General features: G+C 38.6%; 1 protein-coding gene across 1 annotated transcript; it reads left to right on the top strand.

The window, feature by feature from the left end:
- Positions 1–319: 319 nt before the first annotated feature.
- Positions 320–20,391, top strand: LOC121372417 (protein phosphatase 1 regulatory subunit 27-like). The gene is made up of 3 exons (XM_041498724.1): positions 320–1,492; positions 13,060–13,210; positions 18,608–20,391. The coding sequence occupies exons 1-3, from the start codon at positions 1,321–1,323 to the stop codon at positions 18,816–18,818; spliced, it is 534 nt and encodes a 177-aa protein (XP_041354658.1). The 5' UTR covers positions 320–1,320; the 3' UTR covers positions 18,819–20,391.
- Positions 20,392–25,319: the final 4,928 nt, after the last annotated feature.

Genomic DNA, 25,319 nt, shown 5'->3' with positions numbered 1-25,319 from the left:
ATGAAATTTAAAGCCATAACTCGAAATATCGTACATTTTCGTCTTCCAATGAGGATGGGAACACCCCTCCCCTCCTGACACAAACACACCCCCTCCGGTTTCCCAGCGAAGTTCAAATACGGAGGGGTACTAGTAGTTTTCTTTTCTAACAGAGCTACATTTTAATAAATCTGTTTTATTACTAAAAAATATAATTGTTTTCGATTCTGGGCACTGTCTTTATGAACTGTGAATTTAAAAAAACAGCAGCTACTACTGTCGGTCAGCTGGCAATTCTACGTGGGGGAGCAGAGTAGGGGGTGGGGGCTGGAATGTTTTATCCAATAAATAAAACTGTTATCTGTTTGTGACTTTATCCCACTCCGACAGATCAGCCATGCTGTTTATATTCAGATTGGCCAAGCGTCGTGACCCTAGCGGCTGCGTCCAGGCGCAGCTTCCCCCAGATCCTTGCCGAATATTGCCGTATAAACAGTCAGCAGGAACCGAAGTCATAACTTCCTCACAAGCTATCTGGCGCCCCCGTTATAGCCATATTGAATTTCTTGCAGGCGATGTCTGCCGTCCCTGACTCGCCACAAGACAAAGTATCTGATGCCACTGGTCTGCAGCAGACGTGTGTACGATTCCTGGAACTCGGCGCTGCAGGTCGGCGATGTTGTGGGACAAGAGATGATTCGAAGAGTTAATCATTTCAACTTGTGAACTGTGTGTAGTGTCTTCGCGGTGTTCGTGAAATGGTTTCTGTTGTTGGTTGTGAACTGTTTAGACAAAGACATATTGGATTATTAATTGTGTTGTGGTGTTCGCTTTGAGAGGGACTCCCCCTCATGGTTTAATATGATTGGTGTGTGAAAAAAGAGGAAGAAGTATTTCAAATTCAAATTAAGTGGAGTGTTCCCGGCGTGTGGCTAATTGTTACTTGAATAGCTTGTGTATATGCTTATAGAATATTCAAAAGGCTTTGAAGTTTTAGTTACAAGACAGAGAATACATATATTTTGTTGTAGCGGAAATTATGATGAAGAGAACATTTGTTTGTGAAACCATGTCATAAGATCGTGTTCGTCGAATACTGCCTTAAACAACAAAGAAAAACAACAAAAGAAAATTGCTTCGAATTAATGAGGCTCGTTATGCTGTGATACACAATATTCATACTCTACAACAGCCACAGCTCACAGCTGTATTTTGCACGCTAACTCGATGAGACTTAATTAACACATCAATAAAGAAACGAAACGAAACGGTCCTTATTTAATACCAAAAAAAAGCTGTCGATTAAGGAGGATTACAGAATCCTGTCAGGTGTCGCAAACAATGAGCCGCAGGGCCAGTTTGCTTGCCAAACAGAACAAATGCAAGCCGAAGGTTCGCTTCCCGGATGAACTGGTGTTCTTGGATAACATCAAGGAGAACGACTTGCCGGCCGTCAGTTCCATGCTGAGGAGGGCCAGTGTCCAGGTGGACATTAACGGACTTAATGACGCAGGTAGGTCCATAAAACAAACCCGTCACCTTCACGCTGACAGTTTTCTAGTGACAAGTCATGCTTTGTAGTTTATAGTACATACCAGACGCGGATGCATGTGGTGGAGGGGTCTGGACCCCCTGTTGAAAATTCGTTGTTATTTTTTTCTCCCAATAACATTTAAAGTGTATTCACCACTTATATACAACGCCTTGTCCAAAATCATCTAGGATCAACGTCTGTATACACAGTTTTTCAAGATTATGGATTATGTTAAATAATATTTCTTTATTGACATTTTATACACAAAGGACTGATCCTTCGTCGGATACCACACTTTACAACTGCATTGGCAGGCAAAGCAAGGCAAACAGACCAATAACATTTCGCGAATAACAGACACACAGAGACCAAGGGATACCAAAAAACCCCCAGAGACATACACCAATACAAACAGACACAATTAAATAATCAATTAATTGTCAGAGGTTGTTAACTCGATCGCTTTAAACTATAACGTATTGTACAATTTATTGATTTAACGTATCAACATTTTCTGGAACATCAAAATTTAGATTTCCCAATAAAAGGGTTTTAAGTTTTAAGCAGACTTATCTAAGCTATCTATTGGGTGTTAAGTGCAAGGGTTCTGTTCAACATTAATTCATTCATTTTAATTATATTCGTGATTATATCAAGCACGCTTAACTGGGCACACACCTCAGGGCCGGTGCTTATAAAACTTAAAGTCTAGACTTTAATACTGTCAAGACTTTAACGTAATGCTATCTGAATGGCGTTGCCATGATCTTAAAGTCTATCCAACTAAGATTCAAGCACGTTGTCCTGGATACACGCCTCAGCTATCTGGGCTGTCTGTCCAGACGCTCGTGACCCTCTATATCCGTGCCTGAATGGTGCCATTAAACAAAAATTTACTTTTTATTCACAAATTGAAAATGTTTATATATATTTTTTTTTTTTTAAAGTGAGAGACTCTAGTTTTTAAACTTTAAATACCGTTTTTTGGTAACTGAAATCATACATTAATTTACTTAGATGTGTTACGGGTTTGTAGATTAATAAAACCTAGTGTCCATTTGTACGAGTTTCAACTAGGATCTGACTCTGCGCTTTTAAGTGATTACTGTTTCTCTAATTGTTCTTACTGGAATCTGTAGAATCTCACTAATATGTATAGCATACGACACTATCATCAGTAGCTGTCACTGATACTAATTATACCAACGTGAAAACTAATAATAGTATATAGTGTTATGATTTATGGAGATGGCAGCAATCTGTCACAAGCTGTCAAAACGCTACTCGAACATGTCATTTACACTTGACCCCGGGCGACTCTTTGATGTATAACGGACTCGAGTGAAAAACGATTGTAATTGTCGGGGTGATAGCGAACTTTCTGTCTCGAGGCGGGCGACTGTAATTATAGTATCGCTGACTCACAGTTGCAGGGTGGATTCAGGGTTTGTCTTAGGATGGAATGAACCTTAAATTCTCGTTCTAGGGTTGCACTTCTGTTTTCTTAACCTTCCATACCCAGAGTGGAATCATCGATAACACAAGAATGGTTCATAAGTTCATAAATGCCAAGTCCGGGAGCGAGACGTAGCCCAGTAGTAAAGCGCTCTCTCGATGCGTGGTCGGTCTAGGATCGATCCCAGTCGGTAGGCCCTTTGGGCTATTTTTGGTTCCAGCTAGAGCAGCACGAGTGGTATATCAAAAGCCATGATATGTGCTATCCTGTCTGTGGGATGGTGTATATGAAAGATCCCTTGTTACTAATGGAAAATGCAGTGGTTTTCCTCTCTAAGACTATATATGTAAAAATTACCAAATGTTTGACATCTAATAGAAAACAAAACAAACTTTAAAAAACTGTCACTCAACTATTACCAAATAACTGGTCAATTTAGTGGGTTTCCTCGCCAAAACTGAATTACCAAATCTTTGACATCTGATAGCCGATGATACACAAAACAAATAACGTTTTCCTAGTCCAAAACATCTGTCAAAGAGTTGATGATAGATGTATCGGACTAGTGCATTTTCTTACTTTTGCCTTCGCCTTTGTGTTTCAAATTTAAAAATGAATATATGTATGCATGTAGTATTCTTTTCTATCCAAGAAATGCATTCTGGGTTTTTGTTTTTTTTTGTAAATTGATTATGCACTCGTTAGGAGTTGTATTACTGATGTATCGTACTAATACATCAACACAAAAATACCCGACATTGTAATAAGCAGGGTTTTTTTTCTTGTAATACATATTATGCTAAATTAACGAGGTTTTGTTTTAATCTCTAAAGTTTGGCCGTTGAGAACCCGGTCTACACCCACTTCGCTTGTTACTGGATGCACTATACCAAGATTTACGTATATGGTTAAAATGCAATATATCAAACCAACTATGGCCTATAAATATGTATACGACAACTCCTCCCAAAAATATTAAATGAAGAAAGTAGTTTGTGGGTCATTTACGATATATAGGAGGATGTTTTTACAACATCGATGGTTTCGCACAGAATTGTAGTCCATGTACTTAGTTCTACAGACCTGAGTCCAGTTTTACGACGCAGTCTTAGTGCTAAGATCACCTTAAGATAATCTTAGCGCATGATCTTAGCGCTAAGGTCACTTCACAAAAAGAGGCACTGTATTCCATACATGTTTTAAGCTCAAGGCTACTTGACAGTGGCACTATGAAATAAAAATGCATACAGATAAAACCTTTTTGACAACAATGTCACATTTATTGCCATTGGCAGAGCAGGTAGCATTAACTTCGCTGTTAAATGTTTGGGGCACTTCAAACATTGACCCAGCCAAACTTACTACGCTGGTTTCCTCATAAAACGCATGATAAATGTTTTGTGAGTTTTGATTGATATTTATTGTGTGTGGACCAAGTAGTACCAGCGCGTCTTGCTTTACGTACTTGTTCTTTCAATGTACTGGCTAATAAAAAGCAAAACGGAAATACGGGATAGGTTTCCTCTTCTCCTTGTTGTCAATGACAAGGCGCCAAAAACACTTAACACACCTTGACATGTTAAAGAACATCAAATATATAACTAGATTGATCTTGAGCTAATTTTTTTAAGCTGTAATATCGGATATATCTTTAATATTTAATTATTTAGAATAAATAACGCACTATTCTTTGATTATTAAAAATGTTTGTGTGCAATCTAGGTCACATTCAAACATTCAGCTATTGTGAAACTGAAACTGATAACAATGATTAGTGCCAATCTATTTGTGAAACTGATAACTGATAGTGCCAATCTATTTGTGAAACTGATAACTGATAGTGCCAATCTATTTGCGAAACTGATAACTGATAGTGCCAATCTATTTGTGAAACTGATAACTGATAGTGCCAATCTATTTGTGCTGTAGATTTGCTTACCTGCAAAAACCCAGGTTAGAGGTTACGTGCAGAAAAGGTACAAGGAAGGTGAAAACAAAATTTCAGAAAGTTTCTTTTCTGAATCTCTTCTCTTTCATCTTGTTGTATACCAGCCTGAGGAAAGATCATTATGTGTTATATTAATATATGTAACATATAAAATATTAGCAGCTACAGGTAAATGCAAATGGTAACCTGTTTAATGTTAAACAAGTTTTGTGACATACTTGGAGAAGTCGGTTAACATCACCCGCTAGTGACGAAAACAGAACGTTTAATAAAACTGTATTTGTGTGCATGTTTTTCATTAGTTTTGTTTAACGACATCACTAGAGCACATTGATTTGTTAATCATCGGCTATTGGATGTCAAACATTTAGTAGTTTTGACATATAGTTTCAGAGAGGAAACCCGCTACATTTTTCCATTAGTAGCAAGGGGATCTTTTATATGCACTATCCCACAAATAGGGTAGCACATACCACGGCGTGGTGCACTGGCTGGAACGAGAAATAGCCACCGACAGGGAACGATCTCAGACCGACCGCGCATCAGTTTAGCGCTTTTCTATTGAGCTACGTCCCGTAATGTGAGGTTGAATGTCAATAATGTGTAATTGAATGGCGTGAGTAACACGGTTAACTTCCTTCCATGGTGGATGAGGGTATTGGTTGCATTCATTCTCGGTTGAATGTCAGTCATGTGTAATTGAATGGCGTGAGTAACACGGTTAACTTCCTTCCATGGTGGATGAGGGTATTGGTTGCATTCATTCTCGGTTGAATGTCAGTCATGTGTAATTGAATGGCGTGAGTAACACGGTTAACTTCCTTCCATGGTGGGTCAGGGTATTGGTTGCATTCATTCTCGGTTGAATGTCAGTCATGTGTAATTGAATGGCGTGAGTAACACGGTTAACTTCCTTCCATGGTGGATCAGGGTATTGGTTGCATTCATTCTCGGTTGACCGGCCTCGGTGGCGTCGTGGCAGGCCATCGGTCTACAGGCTGGTAGGTACTGGGCTCAGATCCCAGTCGAGGCATGGGATTTTTAATCCAGATATCGACTCCAAACCCTGAGTGAGTGCTCCTCAAGGCTCAATGGGTAGGTGTAAACCACTTGCACCGACCAGTGATCCATAACTGGTTCAACAAAGGCCATGATCTGTGCTATCCTGCCTGTGGGAAGCGCAAATAAAAGATCCCTTGCTGCCTGTCGTAAAAGAGTAGCCTATGTGGCGACAGCGGGTTTCCTCTAAAAAAAATCTGTGTGGTCCTTAACCATATGTCTGACGCCATATAACCGTAAATAAAATGTGTTGGGTGCGTCGTTAAATAAAACACTTCTTTCTTTCTTTCATTCTCGGTTGAATGTCAGTCATGTGTAATTGAATGGCGTGAGTAACACGGTTAACTTCCTTCCATGGTGGATGAGGGTATTGGTTTTATTCATTCTCGGTTGTCAATATTTTCTTTTCATCACTATATATTATATGATGGAGCGCGGCGAAACTTTAAGCTTAACTAGTTGTAGATCTGCTACATTTTGTACTTTGGGAAACATGATCCATCTATCACGTAACTAATCATTTCCGATTAGCAGCAAAGGCATTTTACGTATAGCCCTAACCCCTGAACATAAAAAACAAAATACCACGGCCTTTGATACTAGCATATAAATTGTGGAGCACCGGCCGGAACAGGATCCGATATGATTTGCTTTCATAAAACCTCTAAGCTGATGTTCGTGAGTACAAAGCGCCTAGTCGGTTCACCAATCGAGCTGGCGATACGCTAACCTGCCAAGATAAAATTAATGGAATTTCAGATTTGCCATCGACTTGACCGAATTAACAAATTGCGGAGTTGTTGTGAACAGGCAGTATTTTGGTGTAGACCTGTTGTGTTCACGTGTTTCCGTCTTTTACTCGGTATTGACGTAACTTGGGGATGACGTGCATATGGCCATGCGTCCAGAGAACTTCAGAAACATTTAGATACAGAGTAACATCATGATCTCCATTCGCTATGCCGAGTGGAGAGCCATCTCGATGATTCTGTTTCCTTAATAAACATGTGTTCTCTGTTAATGTTTCGGAACCAAGCACCGTTACGGCATATGATTTGGGGGTTTGTAAGATTAATAGTAGCCATGTTGTCTTATACCATTTAAATCTATAAAATGGTATGTGGAAAAGTGTTGTGTGTCAGAAAGTAAAGTAAAGTTTGTTTTATTTAACGACGCCGCTAGAGCACATTGATTTTTTATCTTATCATCGGCTATTGGACGTCAAACATATGGTCATTCTGACACTGTTTTTAGAGGAAACCCGCTGTCGCCACATAGGCTACTCTTTTTACGACAGGCAGCAAGGGATCTTTTATTTGCGCTTCCCACAGGCAGGATAGCACAAACCATGGCCTTTGTTGAACCAGTTATGGATCACTGGTCGGTGCAAGTGGTTTACACCTACCCATTGAGCCTTGCGGAGCACTCACTCAGGGTTTGGAGTCGGTATCTCGATTAAAAATCCCATGCCTCGACTGGGATCCGAACCCAGTACCTACCAGCCTGTAGACCGATGGCCTGTCACGACGCCACCGAGGCCGGTTTGTGTCAGAAAGAGTACATACGATATGAGATTGGTTCTTTCATTTAGCAGACAGTCTAGCCACTAAATAAAATAGCATGCTAGGGTATCGTTTTACAAACATTAAAAAGTATCAGATCTGTAGGACGTGAAATCGCAGTTTCTATTATTTGAAATGACTTTATTTAAAGCGTTTTATTATATGAAACATTGGAAGGAAACTATTGTTTGTTATTCAGGGGATGAGGGCGGGTGGGTGGGGATTTCGGTGTACGTGTGTGCGCGTGCGTGTGTTTGTGCGTGTGCTGGGGTGTATGAGTATTAAATTTAAAAAAAAAATAATCATCTCTACATTTTTAACTTATTAAAATTAGGTTTAGAGCCTTTGATTTCTAACATATAAAATATATGTTTTAGCAGATTCCAAAAAAAAAAAAAATAATAATAATAATTCCTACACACAATTATTCTTGATAGTAGTTAGTTTTATTGTTGGGTGGTGGTTCGTTTTTGCATGCATTATATGTCATATTACAAATTATGTATATGAGCTCTCGGTGAACGTGTGTCTAATACAAATAAAATACTTATCAATCTATGTACAAAACATTTCTTTCCCCACCAAAATAAAATAATAATAAATCTGTATTAGAAAGCAGATTACATGTTGTTTTCAAAACTTCGGTTATAATTCACACCATCCCGTTGCCATGCGTTAGCACGTCGGAATCATATGGTCCAGTGGTGTTTTTCTGAGTGGTTTTATTGGAGGTCAAATTGAACATAAACAGTAAAGGTCTTTATCTTATTGGATTCTACTCGATATCGGCACACGGCCGCTTATGACTTGAACGCGCCTGACCGCTTGCGAGCGGAATGAAACTACGTTTGTGGAACATTACTCTGTCTGATTATAGCCTCCATTGCAGTCGTTTTACGCCACGTCTCACTGTGGCAGATTTGATTACTCTACAATTATTTCGACTCCAGTAATGCCGCTATATTTTTTATTGATCTCACTGCAGGGGTGAATTCCAAACAAAATACCACCTCTCGACATTTTAGAGGACAGGGCAGTACTTAGTCTAAAATAGGTACGGCACAGCAGCAAGGCGGAGTGGGGGGGGGGGGGGGGGCTGAACTCTAGCCCCCTCCCCCCCAAACCCCCCCCCCCCAAAAAAAAAACTCTGAATCAAAAATATTATTGGTAGTAAGTCTTAAGGCAGAGATGAATTTTACTTACAGAATGCAGGAAATGGCATTTCAGGACATCTAGTTTTCAAAATGTTACAGGGGAGCATACCCCATAACCCCTAGAAACGTTCCTTTGCGCTTTCCATCTCAGCCATCCCCCCCCCCCCCCCCTTCCCCAATGTCTACTTGCTTTCGTCGTGCCTGCACAGGATAATAAATTCACGAATATCTGGGACTATAAATGCAAAACGCAAACAGTTTAATTTCGTTTTTATATTACAAATAATACTAGCTAATAGTGTTCGTTTCAGATGTGTACATATGCTTTGCAAATATTTCGTAGATATTTTGATATAACTTATAAAGATGTAATATATTAAATCGTTTCAAAAGTTTTGGTTTGTATTCCTAATATGCCTATTCATTGTAGAAATTCGTTTTAGAAACCGCTTATCCTTACCCCACTACCCCACCCCCTCTAATTATATATACGATATATATGTAACTGTTTATTTTGAAAAGGTGGTTTTTTGTGGAGGGGTGGGGTGCAGGTGTATGTACCTCAACAATGTTCTAAAGTTCTATAATAGTCCGCTGTTGTTTTGTGTTGAAGAGAATAATGACATTTAAAACAATTAGATACCACTGAATTACCGGATAATATCGGTTCATGTCAAAACACAATATACATGCTAAAGTACCATTTTTAAGTCGAGAGCCTTTGCAACCTCTCCCGTATATTACGTAACGCACGCGGTTTTCTAATTAAGACAACAAAGACCCTTTTGATAGTTTTCTTGCTTTACGGCTTTACCACATTCTCTGTGATACACTATTACATATGGTTTCCACTGCGGGGGTGATTTGTTAGTTGGCTACTTCTAAAGGGTCAGTCACACCAGGGCGACCAACTTCCCGAAATTAATGCCAAATATCAGGAATTTTTTCCAAATTCGCTATCATTATTTTTTGTTGGTACCAACCATTTCTGGATATATTTTAAATTTTCGATATTTTAAAAACTTATAGTGATACAATAATATGCACGTCTTCTAGTGCGACTGCTCCTAACGTCGTGTTCACATGGTGCGACTTATGGTAATGAGTAACAGCAGGCGAGTTATTTAAGTTTTGTCTTAAAATGGGTTATATTTTAATAGTCATTAACAACTTGTAAATCATCACATTTTAATAAATATCACAACGCAGTTCACTCAACTCATCATATGCTACAATTCGTTTCTTTAAATCCAACCGTACTAACTCGGCTATACTAGCCTGACATAATCCACGTCCCTGTTTCAACTGCTAAACTACAAATTACTTCTAGCATAAATTTTGAAAGTTTGGCTTAGATGCTTGAGTCATAGGATCGAACCCGCTCGGTGGACCCATTCTCAGAAATAGTTTTTCCCTATATCGAAGGATGTGTTATGTGTTGTCCTGTCTGTGGGAAGTACAAAAGATCATAAGGGTATAAACGATTCCATTGCTGCTAACGGAAACACGTAAGAGGGTTATAAAATGAATGTGCCCTAATAATGTCGTCAAACAAAGCGGCGTAACGTAGCCTAGTGGAAAAGCGCTCGCTTGATGCTGGTTTTGGGATCGATCCCCGTAGGTGGGCCCATAGGGATCTTTCTCATTCGAAGCCAGTGCATCATGACTGTTATATCAAATGCCGTGGTATGTGTTATCCTGTCTGTAGGAGGGTGCATATAAAATATCCCTTGCTACTAGCGGGTTTCCTCTCTAAGACTATATGTCAAAATTACCAAATGTTTGACATCCAATAGCCGACGATGAATACATCAATGTGCTCTAGGAGTGTTGTTAAACAAAACAAACATTCCAATAGCCTATGGTTAATACACCAATGTGCTCTAGTGGTATCACTGAATAAAACAAACCTCGTTAAACAAAGCAAATTGTAGTAAGTTCAAAATGTATTTGTTTTGCAAAACGGAAGAATACGTAGCTCACGAACAAAGGCCAAAGACCCTAATCACGATGACACGGACATTCGTATTGTACACCGTGGAATGATTTATTATGAATATCATGTTCTTTAGTATGCATTGTGGCACTCATATTAAGAGTCATTAGGGTCGACGCACGCTATGTTTGAAGACCTGCTATGAATAATTTGACATATGAGTCAGCTGTCCTCTGTTATTATTTTTAATATGAATATAAATTTAGTTCAGTGATTAATACGACTCCATGGTGGTTTCAGTGCTCAGATAATAGATAGTTTTTCGTCTGTTTGCATTTTTATTATGAGGGGCGGGACGTAGACCAGTGGTAAGGCGCTCGCCTGATGACCTGTTGGTCTGGGATCGAGCCCCATCGGTGGACTGTTTGGGCTATTTCTCGTTCCAGCCAGTGCACCACGACTGGTATATCAAAGTTCATGGTATACCTGTGGGATGGTGCGTGTAAAAGATTCCTTGCTAATAATGAACAAATGTAGCGGTTTTTCTCTCTAAGTCGGTATGTCGGAATTACCAAATGTTTGACATCCGATAGCCGATGATTAATAAATCCGTGTGCTCTAGTGGTGTCGTTAAACAAAACAAACTAACTTTTTTCTTAGCCTTTTTTTAATAGGTGCTTGCTTTCACCATCCGCTAATTATCAGTGACGAAAATAACAGTTATAGTTCTTATGCTAGCCTCCAACTCCCAACTGCCAGCACAAAGTTGGCCAACTTTCTGCTCTCATGACTTCTACAACTGTCCAGTTGTTATCTGAGCTCTCTTACAACTCGATTTTCGTCGTATAACCAACCCATTAGTTGTTAATCTGAACGCACCCGCCATAAGTCAGGAGTTGGCCAACTTCGTCGTAATAGTTGACAGTCTGACCTAGCATTAGAGCTCGGGAGGTTCCCATCTCGCAACGCATGCCTGCACATGGTACTATCCCGGAATTTATTGCTAACAACCTTAATGATGAAGATTTTTTTTTAAATGATGACGATGATGATAGGGAGAAGGATGAAATTGATAGTGATGGTGGTGATGATGACGACGACGATGATGATGATAGTTATGATGATGATGAGATAATGGTGATGATGGTGATGATGATGATGATGATAATGATGATGATGTGATAATGGTGATGATGATGATGTAATAATGGTGGTGGTGATGATGATGATGATGTGATAATGATGATGATGTGATAATGGTGATGATGGTGATGATGTGATAATGGTGGTGATGATGATGATGATGTGTTAATGGTGATGATGATGATGATGATGTGATAATGGTGATGATGATGATGTGATAATGGTGGTGATGATGGTGATGATGATGTGATAATGGTGATGATGATGATGATGTGATAATGGTGGTGATGATGATGATGTGATAATGGTGATGATGGTGATGATGTGATAATGGTGGTGATGATGATGATGATGTGTTAATGGTGATGATGATGATGATGATGTGATAATGGTGATGATGATGATGTGATAATGGTGGTGATGTGATAATGGTGGTGGTGGTGATGATGATGTTGATGATGTGTTAATGGTGATGATGATGATGATGATGATGATGTGATAATGGTGATGATGGTGATGATGATGATGTGATAATGGTGATGATGATGATGATGATGTGATAATGGTGGTGATGATGATGCGATAATGGTGATGATGATGATGACGATGATAATGATGATGATGATGTGATAATGGTGATGATGATGTGATAATGGTGATGATGTGATAATGGTGGTGATGATGATGATGATGATGATGTGTTAATGGTGATGATGATGTGATAATGGTGATGATGATGATGATGTGATAATGGTGATGATAGTGATGATGATGATGTGATAATGGTGATGATGGTGGTGATGATGATGATGATGATGTGATAATGGTGGTGATGATCATGATGCGATAATGGTGATGATGATGATGTGATAATGGTGATATGATGATGATGATGATGTGATAATGGTGATGATGATGATGATGTGATAATGGTGATGATGATGATGATGATGTGATAATGGTGATGATAATGATGATGTGATAATGGTGATATGATGATAATGATGATGCGATAATGGTGATGATGATGTGATAATGGTGATATGATGATGATGATGTGATAATGATAATGATGATGTGATAATGGTGATATGATGATGATGATGATGCTGGTGTGATGATGGTGGTGATGAGATAATGGTGGTGATGATGATGATGATGTGATAACGGTGGTGATGTGATAATGGTGATGATGATGATGATGATGTTAAAATTGATAATGATGAAGGTGATGCTGCTAAGGAGGCAGATGATAATGACTATTTAAATGTTTAAATGTTATTTTCAGGTTTGACCCCGTTACACCAGGCTGTACTGGACGGCAACTACGGCGCTGTTAAACTACTGATCAGCCACGGCGCCAACGTAAGCAAAAGAGATGCGGACTTCTGGACGCCGCTCCACGCCGCATGCGCAGAGGGACATGCTGATATTGCTAGGTTTGTAGCCATATTTGAACATTACATTTCAAACGATCCATACATTGCATTGTAGTTGCGTTTTGTAAGCATGTTCGATCGACGTTGGTGTCAGCTAGAACAAGAACTCGTTTTTCAAATAATTGACCACAGTTAAATAGGAAAGAATATATATACTGAACAAAATAAGAAACTTCCGCTAACTTTGCTTGAACATAACTTGATGAAAACAAACCGGGGGAATAATTGTTATATATGCGTTTAAAGAGTGTTCCATGATGCATCGTTTGGTGCAAAAATCATGGTCATAGGTTAACAGAAACTGGGAGAAATTTTGACCAAGTGTGGTAGGGGTTAAAAAAAAAAAAAACCCACTTAATAACGGGTATGACCACCTCTTGAATTGACCACTGCAGTGCATCACAGGCGCATAGAATTGACTAAAGTATTGATTTCTGCCTGTGGAATATTGTTCCATTCCTGAATGAGTGCTTGACGAAGTTCGTTGACGTTAGCGGGTGGGTTGGGACGACGCCTCAATCGTCTGTCCAGACTATCCCAGACATGCTCGATGGGGTTGAGATCAGGACTTTTAGCGGGCAAATCATCAATGAAATCAATGTTATTTGTCCTAAGAAAATTTACAGTGTCTCTAGCTGTATGAGAGGTGGCATTATCATGCTGAAAAATCGAGATGTTGGCATTGTTATGGAACAGAGGAATGACGTGATGAGCAAGAATGTCATCGCGGTAACGTTGAGCATTTAAATTGCCATCAATGACGACTAGTGGTGAACGATAACCATGGGCAATGGCTGCCCAGACCATGACACAACCCCCACCCCCGAAACTATCTCGTTCAAGAACACAACAGTCAGCATAGCGTTCACTTCTCCTACGGTAGACGCGCACCCTGCCATCACCACGTTGTAAAGAAAATCTGGATTCATCCGAAAAAAGAACGGTATTCCAGCGTCGCCGTATCCAACGAGTGTGTACACGTGCCCAATTAAGACGATTTAGACGATGACGTTGCGTTAAAACGCATCCGACGTAAGGACGTCGTGCATGTAAACCGTTCTCCCGCAGACGATTACGAACAGTTTGCCCACTGATTCGGTTATTATGAAGCCCAGGTGTGTTAGCAGCAGTAGCAGTGGCAGTTTGGAATCGATTGCGCAAATGCGTGTTCATGATATAGCGGTCTTGACCACGCGTTGTAACACGCGGACGTCAACGACGTGGCAAGTCGTTGGTGCTTCCTGTCGTTCGAAATCTTACGCGAAGATTTCGTATCGCTCGACTAGAACTCCCAACATGCCTTACAACGTCTTCTGTCGACATGCCAGCATCAAACATGCCAATCGCCCGTTCGCGTAAATTATTGGGTATTCTTGGCATACTAAAAATGCTACAATGTAAAAAACGTTACTTTTTTTTACAAATTTTGAAGCGTTTTCGTTCACTAAGACAAGTCTGTCAGTAGGACAAGTAAAACAAATTGACCGAATACTACACGGGACATGTCGAACCATGCATGCACGTGCATACTGAATTTCACGTTGTAGACGATTAACAGTGCAAAAATAATCGATAAAATTCATGAATCCTGATAATACAGCTCAAGGCTAATACTACCTATATAATTTCATTACACAATGAATTCTTTAACACAACAAATACTAAACATCTATTTGGTGTTTAACTTGTGGTCATTGCGATGAGAGAGAGAGAGAGAGAGAGAGAGAGAGAGAGAGAGAGAGAGAGAGAGAGAGAGAGAGAGAGAGAGAGAGAGAGAGAGAGAGATATGCTATATACCTGTAGGCTACTCCTAACGATAAAACAAAAAAGGATCATAGACTTTTGATGCACCAACCGTGGGGCACTTGTTGGGACGGGAACACACCCGAGTTCACAGACGGCGATCGGTCCTGAGATCCACGAGCCATTAAATACTAGCAAGATAACCGATCTCCTTCACTAGAATGAGAACTAAATGAGGCTACTGAAACTATCAAATCACTCTCATACCGCGATCAATACATCATGATTCAAACGGGCATTGGTTTGCAGACAGAGCAGAATCGCAAAAGGAATGAATTCACCTGTTTATTAGCCAGTGTTATATTTTATATTGAGCAATATTCCATCGGCTCCAACCGTTGATGTCTGCGTCTGAGATAATTTAGTAATCCAGAAAGCGTATCAGACGTTTTACGATAAATATGTATATCTACTCAACAAAATTAATGGAAGGGGTGAGGGGCAGTATTGTACATACATTTCGATCGTTTTGGTGAAAAGAAAGTTAGTACATAAAAACTACAGGCTGTGCACGCAATGGGTTACACCGGTGATGGGAGTGGGGGATAGGGTGGGTGTAGTGATGCTTCGATAAATTCAATGCATGTCATCATGACTTTGTTGAAACTTTCCTTTGATTCTGACCCGAGAAGAGAATCTATCTTAATCGTGATACTAGATACTAGTGTTTTGTGGGTCACGACACTAAAGTATATGGTTGCATTTGGCTTCAAAGAAACATGAACAGCAATTGTATGAGTTTTTATACGGTCACAGAGGTTTTATGAATAAAATAAGGTCACGGACATCAAGTAACCGATTACGATGTAGTTACTGTTTAGTGAAATATAGATGGCCATTTGGTTTATTTATCTTGGTTTACGCCCGTCAACAGAATGCGTTAACATTATATCTAAGAACACAGCGACTTCAGTGGGCGTTAAGTCATGGAGATTTAACACGCACGTTGTACACACTATCCGTCTTTGATCTCATCTATTATGGCAACTTTTCATGACGAAAGAAAACAAACCCACACAAAAAACTGGGGCTTTTTTTGTGCGCCAAAATTATCTCCTTTGTACATATGATAGATGACATTATTACAACATTTTTCATATTGTGAGTTATCGATCAATCTTTATGCTACTGTGCGCATTAGCTTTTCGTTCGGTCTCGTACAAATGGTTTTACTTACTGAATAATGTACGTAATGACTAATAAGTGATGTACTCTTAGCGTATTCATGATAATCCAGCTGCCTTCCTTTGAAGCTGTAAAGCTGGTAGGTCCAGTCAATGTGGTTTGTAGTTGAATACTTTACACAAGGAAACCGTAACACTGTAGATTATGGACGTTTGAACATATACCTTAATATTCCCACGTTGTTAGGTATCTTTATATTGTGTTATTGTATTTATTGCTTCTGCTGCTGCTGTTGCTGCTGCTGTAATAGTTGTTGTTGTTGTTTTTCATGCCTTACCACCGAATGTTACATTGAGCATACGCATATATAGCGTTTAGCTCCTTCAGCCTTTTCGTTTGTCATTCAGGCTTTTATGCTGTACACAGGCAGAGACACCAGAGTCCTACGAGCCTATTTTTAATGATTAAAAAAGTGGATTTTTATATAAACTGAACTGACGTAGATTTAAGTACACTGATTTAATCCATCTTTCAGAGTTGCAAGTACCATATATCCCCCCCCCCCCCCTCCCCCCCCCACCCCCTCCCCCACCCCCCGCTCTCAAGCCCTTAGTTATTTCCAAGAGTGCATTTCTCCCGACACCGTAAATTATGAGAACTTCAGACTTTTCTAACATAATTTATTTCCACTGTACTTTCTCTCACAGCACCTGCATTAAATCAAAATGTAAATGTTTTTATTTTAAAAGTCAACATATGCGTTTTCACACCACCACTTATCTTAAATAACCATTTAACATTCTTGTTATCTTTGGCGACCGTTTCGCCTGTAGTCATCAAACGGCATCCAGGCAGCTAACGCACTTAATGCCGCTATTGCAGACACACCATGTCTTTCATTATCATCCATTTACCTCTAGTTTTCTTACAAACCGTGGTTATGTTTTCATGGAACTGTGCCAGTAGCTGAGTGTGATAGTCGAACAGTGTCTGAGGTAAACGAGAGTACCTAGTGACCAGTTTGGTCTACAAGATGTCAACAAGTGCACCATGCGTATTCATAAATCATTTAAACGTTTGATGTTTAAACTCTATAGTTACAAGGCTAATGGAAATATATAACAATATAACAGAGCAATGTGTATAAATACAACAACAACAACAACAACAACAATAACAACAACAAAAAAGAAGAAAGAAACGAAGAAGAAAAAAGAAATTTATTATGTATATTAATCCATTAAACACTGAATTTTCTAATCTTTTCAAACTTTCTGGGAGGTGCGCACTCCCAGTACACCTCCCTTGAACCCGTTTCTGATAATTAAAATGAATAAAATTAACTGTTAAGACCAACTGAATATAACACCATGGCAACGCCAATATATGCAATACTAAGTATATATCGAAGTTGGCTCCATGATGGCTGTATCAAACATCATTGTGGTTCTAGGGAAGTGCTAAAAGATCACTTCCTGATTCTAGTCATTAGAAGCAGCCCGGGTGGCGGCTGCATCTATCGATTCCTGGGGCAGGAGGTAGTCCAAAGGTAAAGCGCTCCTTTGATGCGCGGTCGGTCTACGAACAATCCCCATCGATGGGCCCATTGGGCTATTGCTCGTTCAAGCCAGTGCACCACGACTGGTATATCAAATATACTGGTATATAACTGTCGGCTGTAATCGAAGATGGGATTTAAAAGAAAATCTGATGCTGCTAATGAGAGTCTTAAATCTAACAATTACAGTTCGACGTGTCTCTTTTCGTTATAACTATCTTTTTAACCACACCGGTTCTACATTCCCAACATCGTAAACAACCTGGATTCTAGTCAAAACTGCTTGACGGCAGTTTATCTTCTCTCCATGTTGTTTACGTCTATCTCTTCTGGGAGTGATGATATCAAGACAACTCGTATGCATATCAGTTCCTTGATTACCCAGCATGCAAAGGTTTTATTGGAAACGTCTAGTTTCTGCGCATGACTAAATAATAAAAAGGGGCACATAGAAAAAATATATAATATGTCTAGTATAATGGACTCTTTAATATGCAGATGAACAAAACTAAAATTGCAGCAGCAGCTGTATTCCCATGCTGCCGACATATTAATAAGATAAACAAGGTGTTTTTTTCTCTAATCACATTTATCGTCGCAGCTGTCAAGAAAGTATTAAATACAAACAGCACTAAATGCATGGCCATTAACATTGTTGACGCATCTTACACACGTTTGTCTACAGAATGTATATGTTACACGTTTTCGGGATAAAAACCATATGCTTCATATTTCGAAAACATCTGCTAAAATGTTTGTATGCGCGAAATGTCGCTCCGTGAAATATCTGCAGTATTGCATGACACTTTCATGGGGGAATACACCAAGAGTTTTTTGTCAGCATGTGTTGTTTTGTAACCTTGTTTCTGTACCACGTATGTCTAACTGACGGATGTTTGTTCGATTCACAGATATCTGCTGAAGAAAGGCGCCGACAGCAAAGCCTTGACGGAGGAAGGCGAGCGCCCCATAGATCTGTGTGACCCCGCCGATGTTGACGTCATCAGCGTCATGTTGAGAAGTCAGGCTGCCACGGAGACCAGTATAGAAGACTCGGGTGATGAACTCGACGAAAGAGACGTCAGCGGCGACATTGACGACATAGAAAATGGCAACACATGATGGAATACAAAATCATTCATGAACTATAAAGATAAATGTTTTGCATGCTATTTTCAACTGAGTTTAATGGCAAATTACAGAAAGGCTGCGTTCAACCAGTCAGCAGTTAAACGCTTTGCAGACATTTATGCGCTTCACGTTAAAGCGAATGACCTCATCGGGAACCAGTTAAATCGTTCGCAAATGCAAGCATTGCTCACTGTCGCTAAACGCATGACTTGTGATTTGTTGGATAAATGTTGTTACAAATAGTGTGTGCAAGCTAGTATACAGATTTTGTTAATGGGTGTTTTTATTCCCCAACGCACAGAATCATAAACTGAACTCTACCTCCTTATGATAAATACATACTGTAACAATTCATAATTCTGTAAAATGTATTGTGTAGACATGTGTCAGGGAAATTATACAATGAGGGGTCTGGATTGTGGTGAACTGAAATCGAGGGCGTGAAGAATCTATGTTTCTAAAGGGGAAGGGAGGTTCGAGGATATAATTCACTGCAAATGTTTGAAAACTAGATGCCCTGAAATACAATTTCCTGCAACCTACGTATACTAAATGCACTTTTAAAGGCCTTTGTTTACTACGTGTAATATTTGGTACACATATGTGTACGATGAATATATCCAAGCTTTGGATCAAATTACTTACAATGAAAAACGGCTCCTTACATTTATTTAATCGCAAAAATCATGTTTATTAACAACTAAAACAAAATAATAGTTTGTAATTATTTTCCAGTGACTACGAAGGACTTTGTATATAAAAAAATTAGATGAACTGGTTTGACTCCCATAATACTGCGTTTATGTCAATTCTAGAGTTGTTCAAGGGCATGCTCTCGCGGAAACGTTTTCTAACTAGTTGTCATTTATGTGTTTGTATTATTTGATGGAAGTATGGCAAACCTGAATGTATCAACCACGATGGCAAACGTTTTCCTATTGTGCGTCAACAGAGCTTCAAAAACAGCTTAAAATAAGATTCAAAATATAGAAGGAAATAAAGCAGCTTGCTTTTATTGATGTTCATTGTTGAAAAATGAGATGATGCCGCTTTTTCTCCATAATGCGATGGCGTTGACCACCTCGACGGTTGCGTTGTAATTTCCCCAACATCCGACTTACGACGAGTGCGCTCAGATTAACAACTGATTATAAAAGTCGTATACGGCGAACATCAAGTTGTAGGAGCGCTCAGACTAGAAACTGAACAGTCTTAGAAGTCGTGACAGCAGAACGTATGCCAACTTTGTGATGACAGTTGGTAGTCTGAGCCTAGCACAAGACATGACTGATAACTACGGGACTGCTCACATAGAATATTTCGCATGGTCTCCCGCTACAATTTTTGTTCTGTGCTTAGTGTATGTTGTGTGTGCTAAGAAATCTGTTGCTCTGAAGTAGGCTTTTTAATGTTATTTCAATAAAGGCAGCTGGATATGGTGTTTTACGGATAACATCAAGAAATCGGTCCAGAACGAACATTCTTGCCGACATAACTGATAAATAAAAATATTTTTTAATTAGATGGTTGTTAATGAAATGACAGTTATAAATGAATTAAGATATTTCGTTTATTCGTGATATTATTTAAACATGGATTGGATTGTTTGAAAACAAAGAGTGGAGTTGTGAATTATTTTCAGCTTGTGAAAAAAGGATTCACACAAAACTCTTGTTTCTTAAATCTTACATGATACTGTTTAATTAAGTATTCATCTACACTCTGTTCTCGACACACGAGTGTGAAATGGTATTGTGTAGAGTAAACACACGGTGAAACACAACACCCAAAGGTTAACGGAATCACACGGAGGTCAGTCCCATTTGAATAAACCAGTCTTTCAGTTTTCACTTTACAACTCTTTTCCCATAAGAAATAAAACATAGATTTAATTTTTCGGACAGTAAACTACGAACACACAAAATACTCCTACACACTATTTTATGTTAGTAGTACCTATAAATGCATATTGTTTGCATGAAAATATACTATATTATATACAATTAGAGTTAGATGTTTATGTTTTGATGTATCAGCATAGAACATGTGCCTAATTATCCACATTACCATACATTTTAAGGAGAAACAAATAATTTAAAAATAGGTTAAAATTAGTATTCAGTTTCATTTGTTAACTTTGTAGAAATGAAAACTATTTGGTGATAATTATGGATGTATTACATCCGTCTTTTATCATAAACTATGCATTTGTAATTGTAAACGTTTGGCGAGAAATATATCTAATTTTATAATTATAATGAAGAAAAAATATTTATTTTGTAAGAAATTAAAACCAACCAGTGATGTCTTGGCAAATATTAGTCACCCATATGGAGGGACCAGAAACACTAGTCATTAAAACTACATATAAGTTGCCAATCAGTGTTTATATTGTTATACACAAGCAACTGTAAATTACGACTAAAAGGTTTACAAGGAATACTTGTCCGTGTATTGACTGTATATACTTTAACAATTTACAGAGGCGGATATAGGGAGGGGGGAGGGGGCAGGGCCCGCCCCCCTAAATTTTGCGATAGTTATAATTTTATTATATATATTAAAAAAAAAAAAAAAAAAAATTACGATCCCCCTCCAAAACTCCCTTGGCATTCCATCTCATGTCGCTGCCTCCCCCCCCCCCCCCCACACACACATCTCTAAATGGATTTTCTGGATCCGCCACTGATTTATCATATTATATATAATCTTTCTGTCGCTTATTAGTAACAAGGTTTTAAAACAAATGGAAGGAGCGAACCTTCCCCAGTTCTCACGGCTTTTTTTTAATTAGTCATCAGCCTTACCGGGGTTTCCCCTACATTACCTGGCCACCAATGTTCACCCTTCAATTGTTTATTCGCGTCTTCATCATTATCTTAATTACTATGTAAAACTCTATTTATTTTTCTAGTACCTTTTTGTATACAGATGAGAGATATCGTAATTAACTGTTAGGTCATTACACAAGTGTTCTTGTTAGATTAATGAATAAATAAGCCTGTACATTGTATTTAAATGTATTGTTACTTTCAGTATTACCCTGTTGTGAACATGCAATGTGTTTTAGTGCTCCGAGTCCAATTTCACAAAACATCGTAAACACATAACTAAGACTAAATCACAAGTATTATTACTACTAACAGTACAACTAATGTAGTCTGAAGTACACATATATTATTTTGTCCTTAAAGGCATACTGTCAGATTTATTTCTCTAAAAATGGATAATAAATAAAAATTACATTAATTGTTGGAAACCAAATCTAGCTATCGCATCACCTTAACTGAACCATGATGGAGTGAAATCCATGTCATCCCTCTCGGCAATTTTAGTTTTTGAATTATGGACCATTGCCATAATTCAATTATTTTTACAAAATGTCATTAATAAATGGAGTATGGCGGTTATGAAGATGGTTGAATAAAGTACATTTAGGGACAAATCAAATTATATTTGTTCAGGTAATACCTTGTTGGATCATTAAATAGGTCAGTGATCTGTGACAATATGCCTTTAAAATGCTCAAACTTCCGTAATTATGCAATGTTCTGCATGAAATAGATGCCAAACACATGTAAATGTATGGCGGAAAATAATTGCTAGTCGAGAACGTAAACTGACGATGTTTTGTGAAATTGGTTTCTGGTATAGTGTTGATGTAAATATGACTGTTGTGTATCCACCCGTCCCCGAAGTAATTATAATTACATCAGTCATGACGGATTTTATGTGTGTCAGTGCTCTCCCATATTCTGCAACTGTAGACGTGCGTGTATACATGTGTTTAGAGATGGGTCATAAAATAATTATTACCAAGTTTTATTATAATGTGTTTTACGAGTCATGATAACCTTGGTGCATTAAGAATTTGAACTTAATCGACTGTATGCATTATTGATCATCACAAGCTAATAATCTCAATACTGAAATGGAGTTCCATGACCGTCTCTGCACATCTACAAACAGTTTGTCCTACGATCAATGGTTCTGTTAAATGTTCCACTATAGTATGATACATTTATATTTCAACTTATTTTCGTGCTTATATCCAATTAAGGTTCAAGTATACTGTCCTGGGCACACACACCTCAGCTATCTGGACTGTGTGTTAGTTGTTAGCGAGAGAAAATAGGATGTAGTGGTTACACCTACCCATTGAGTAGTTAAAATTCGCTCTGGATTGGAGCCGGTACAGGGCTGCGAACCCAGTACCTACCAGCCTTATGACCTATCCAATAGCCTAACCGCAACATTACCGAGGCTGATAAAACTAAAACAAAAAAGAAAAAAGAAAAAAAAAGAAGAAAAAAACCCCACCTCCAAAATACTTAACATCACATGAATTACTATTTTGTAACCAAACAAGACCTGTAAAGATAAGTGTCACAATCAACTCTATAATAGTATACCCATCTGGACTACGAGTTCATCTAATGACTGCTCTTGTTTTGTAACCAAACAAGGCCTGTAAAGATAAGTGTCACAATCAACTCTATAATAGTATACCCATCTGGACTACGAGTTCATCTAATGACTGCTCTTGTTTTGTAACCAAACAAGGCCTGTAAAGATAAGTGTCACAATCAACTCTATAATAGTATACCCATCTGGACTACGAGTTCATCTAATGACTGCTCTTGTTTTGTAACCAAACAAGGCCTGTAAAGATAAGTGTCACAATCAACTCTATAATAGTATACCCATCTGGACTACGAGTTCATCTAATGACTGCTCTTGTTTTGTAACCAAACAAGGCCTGTAAAGATAAGTGTCACAATCAACTCTATAATAGTATACCCATCTGGACTACGAGTTCATCTAATGACCGCTCTTGTTTTGAATTCAGCCAGTAAAAAACATTTTTTTTTTTTATTTCACTACAACTTATTTTCGTTCTTATATCCAATTACGGTTCAAGCACGCTGTTCTGGGTACACACCTCAGCTATCTGTCCAAGACAGTGGGTTAGTTGTTAATTGGTTAATGGTTAGTGAGAGAAGAGGGTGTAGTGGCCCACTGAACCCTTAAGAACTAGATCTGGGTTGGAGCCGGTACCGGGCTGCGAACTCTATACCTACCAGCCTGTAGTCCGATGGCTTAACCACTGCGCCACTGATGCCGATCTTATTTTATTATTTTTCTATAATCGCTTCTATGGGAGATCTGCCCCGGATTGGGCCCCTGGCCTCCAGAGGCCGAACCCTGGGGCGGACATGCTCGAGACCTTCGTGGTACATGAGCATGTTAAAGCCTTATCGGATCGGATCTAAGGGAGAGCACTGCTACAATATATTGATTCACACCCATACCTACTCAGGGACCACACGTTAACTCGTACCTAGCCTTGTGTGTACATTCTTCGTTAAATACTATATATTTAATGATGATAGTACTTCTTACAAAGTATTCAAAGCCACAAAACGTAAGAACATTCTAGGAGTCTATCCCGGTCAAACTTGTTTCATTATTCCAAAGGTGTTCAAAGGAGCAATAAGTTATCACCGTTTACAGGTGAAATGAAACGCCATGAAGTTATCCTTTGATCTAAGGCGTGTTCAAGAGGGCGGGCGATCGCTGTGGCTCGCTAGACTGGTTTTGGTGCCGAACGTTAGATGAATGTGATGTGATAACAGACCATGGTACCAGTCAAATTGTTCGCGAGTGCTCGGTTTCCTAAACATGCCAACGTTCTCTAAATAAACATACCAATCACCTGTTTATATATGTACATACCTGTAGTTTGTTATAGTTGAGGTATTATTTACGATGTAAATAAGAATGGGATTACAAAACACATTTTGGAGACCGAATGTCCATTAGTCAAAATAATTAGTTTTTGGACAATTTTGTATTGTGGTTCTCTCCCCTGCTCAGAATTAATTGATAATAAAATTACGTTTTTTTTAATTTTAGTTTACGGTTTTAATTTGATGTCTAATGTAAATTGATATTCAAAACAAAACTGAAAACATTGTTATAAATATGAATAAAATTATAAAAAACACATTAAACTTTTGAATATTGAATGTACACTAGTAAATATAAATAATGATTTTGTTCAATTTTATATTCAGGTTTTCTATCGTGCTCATAATTAACCAAATAATAGTCTTGTTTACGTCCAATTTATTGTATTAAATCAGTTTGATAATTACGTGTATTACAATTGTATTTTCTTGATTTTGATAAATCTCATTATGACATACATTGTGGTTGTGTTTTGGTGTCTAGAGATAAATATTGTCTTAATTAGTCGCGCTGCGAATTAATCAAGCAGGGGTATGTACAGGAAATTAAGCTGGTGGGGGGGGGGGGGGGGGGGGGGCAGATTGTGGCGAGTGAAGTTTCTAGGCAGGATCCAATCACGTTCGGATATATACAGAAAAAAACTTGCTTTCAACAGGGGAGGTTTTCGACCCAGGACCCCACCCCACTCCACCACACTCTCGCTTGTCCAATATGGGAGACGGCGAGGGCTTGATCTACCTC

Source organism: Gigantopelta aegis, chromosome 4 (assembly GCF_016097555.1).
Source record: "Gigantopelta aegis isolate Gae_Host chromosome 4, Gae_host_genome, whole genome shotgun sequence".
NCBI classification, from domain to species: Eukaryota; Metazoa; Mollusca; class Gastropoda; order Neomphalida; family Peltospiridae; genus Gigantopelta; species Gigantopelta aegis.
This window is presented reverse-complemented; position numbering and strand designations above follow the sequence as displayed.

Coding starts and splice junctions, on each gene's coding strand:
- LOC121372417 (XM_041498724.1), top strand. CDS start 1,321: ATGAGCCGCAGGGCCAGTTTGCTTGCCAAACAGAACAAATGCAAGCCG. Junction 1,493..13,059: donor TAACGGACTTAATGACGCAG/GTAGGTCCATAA, acceptor TGTTATTTTCAG/GTTTGACCCCGTTACACCAG. Junction 13,211..18,607: donor GGACATGCTGATATTGCTAG/GTTTGTAGCCAT, acceptor TTCGATTCACAG/ATATCTGCTGAAGAAAGGCG.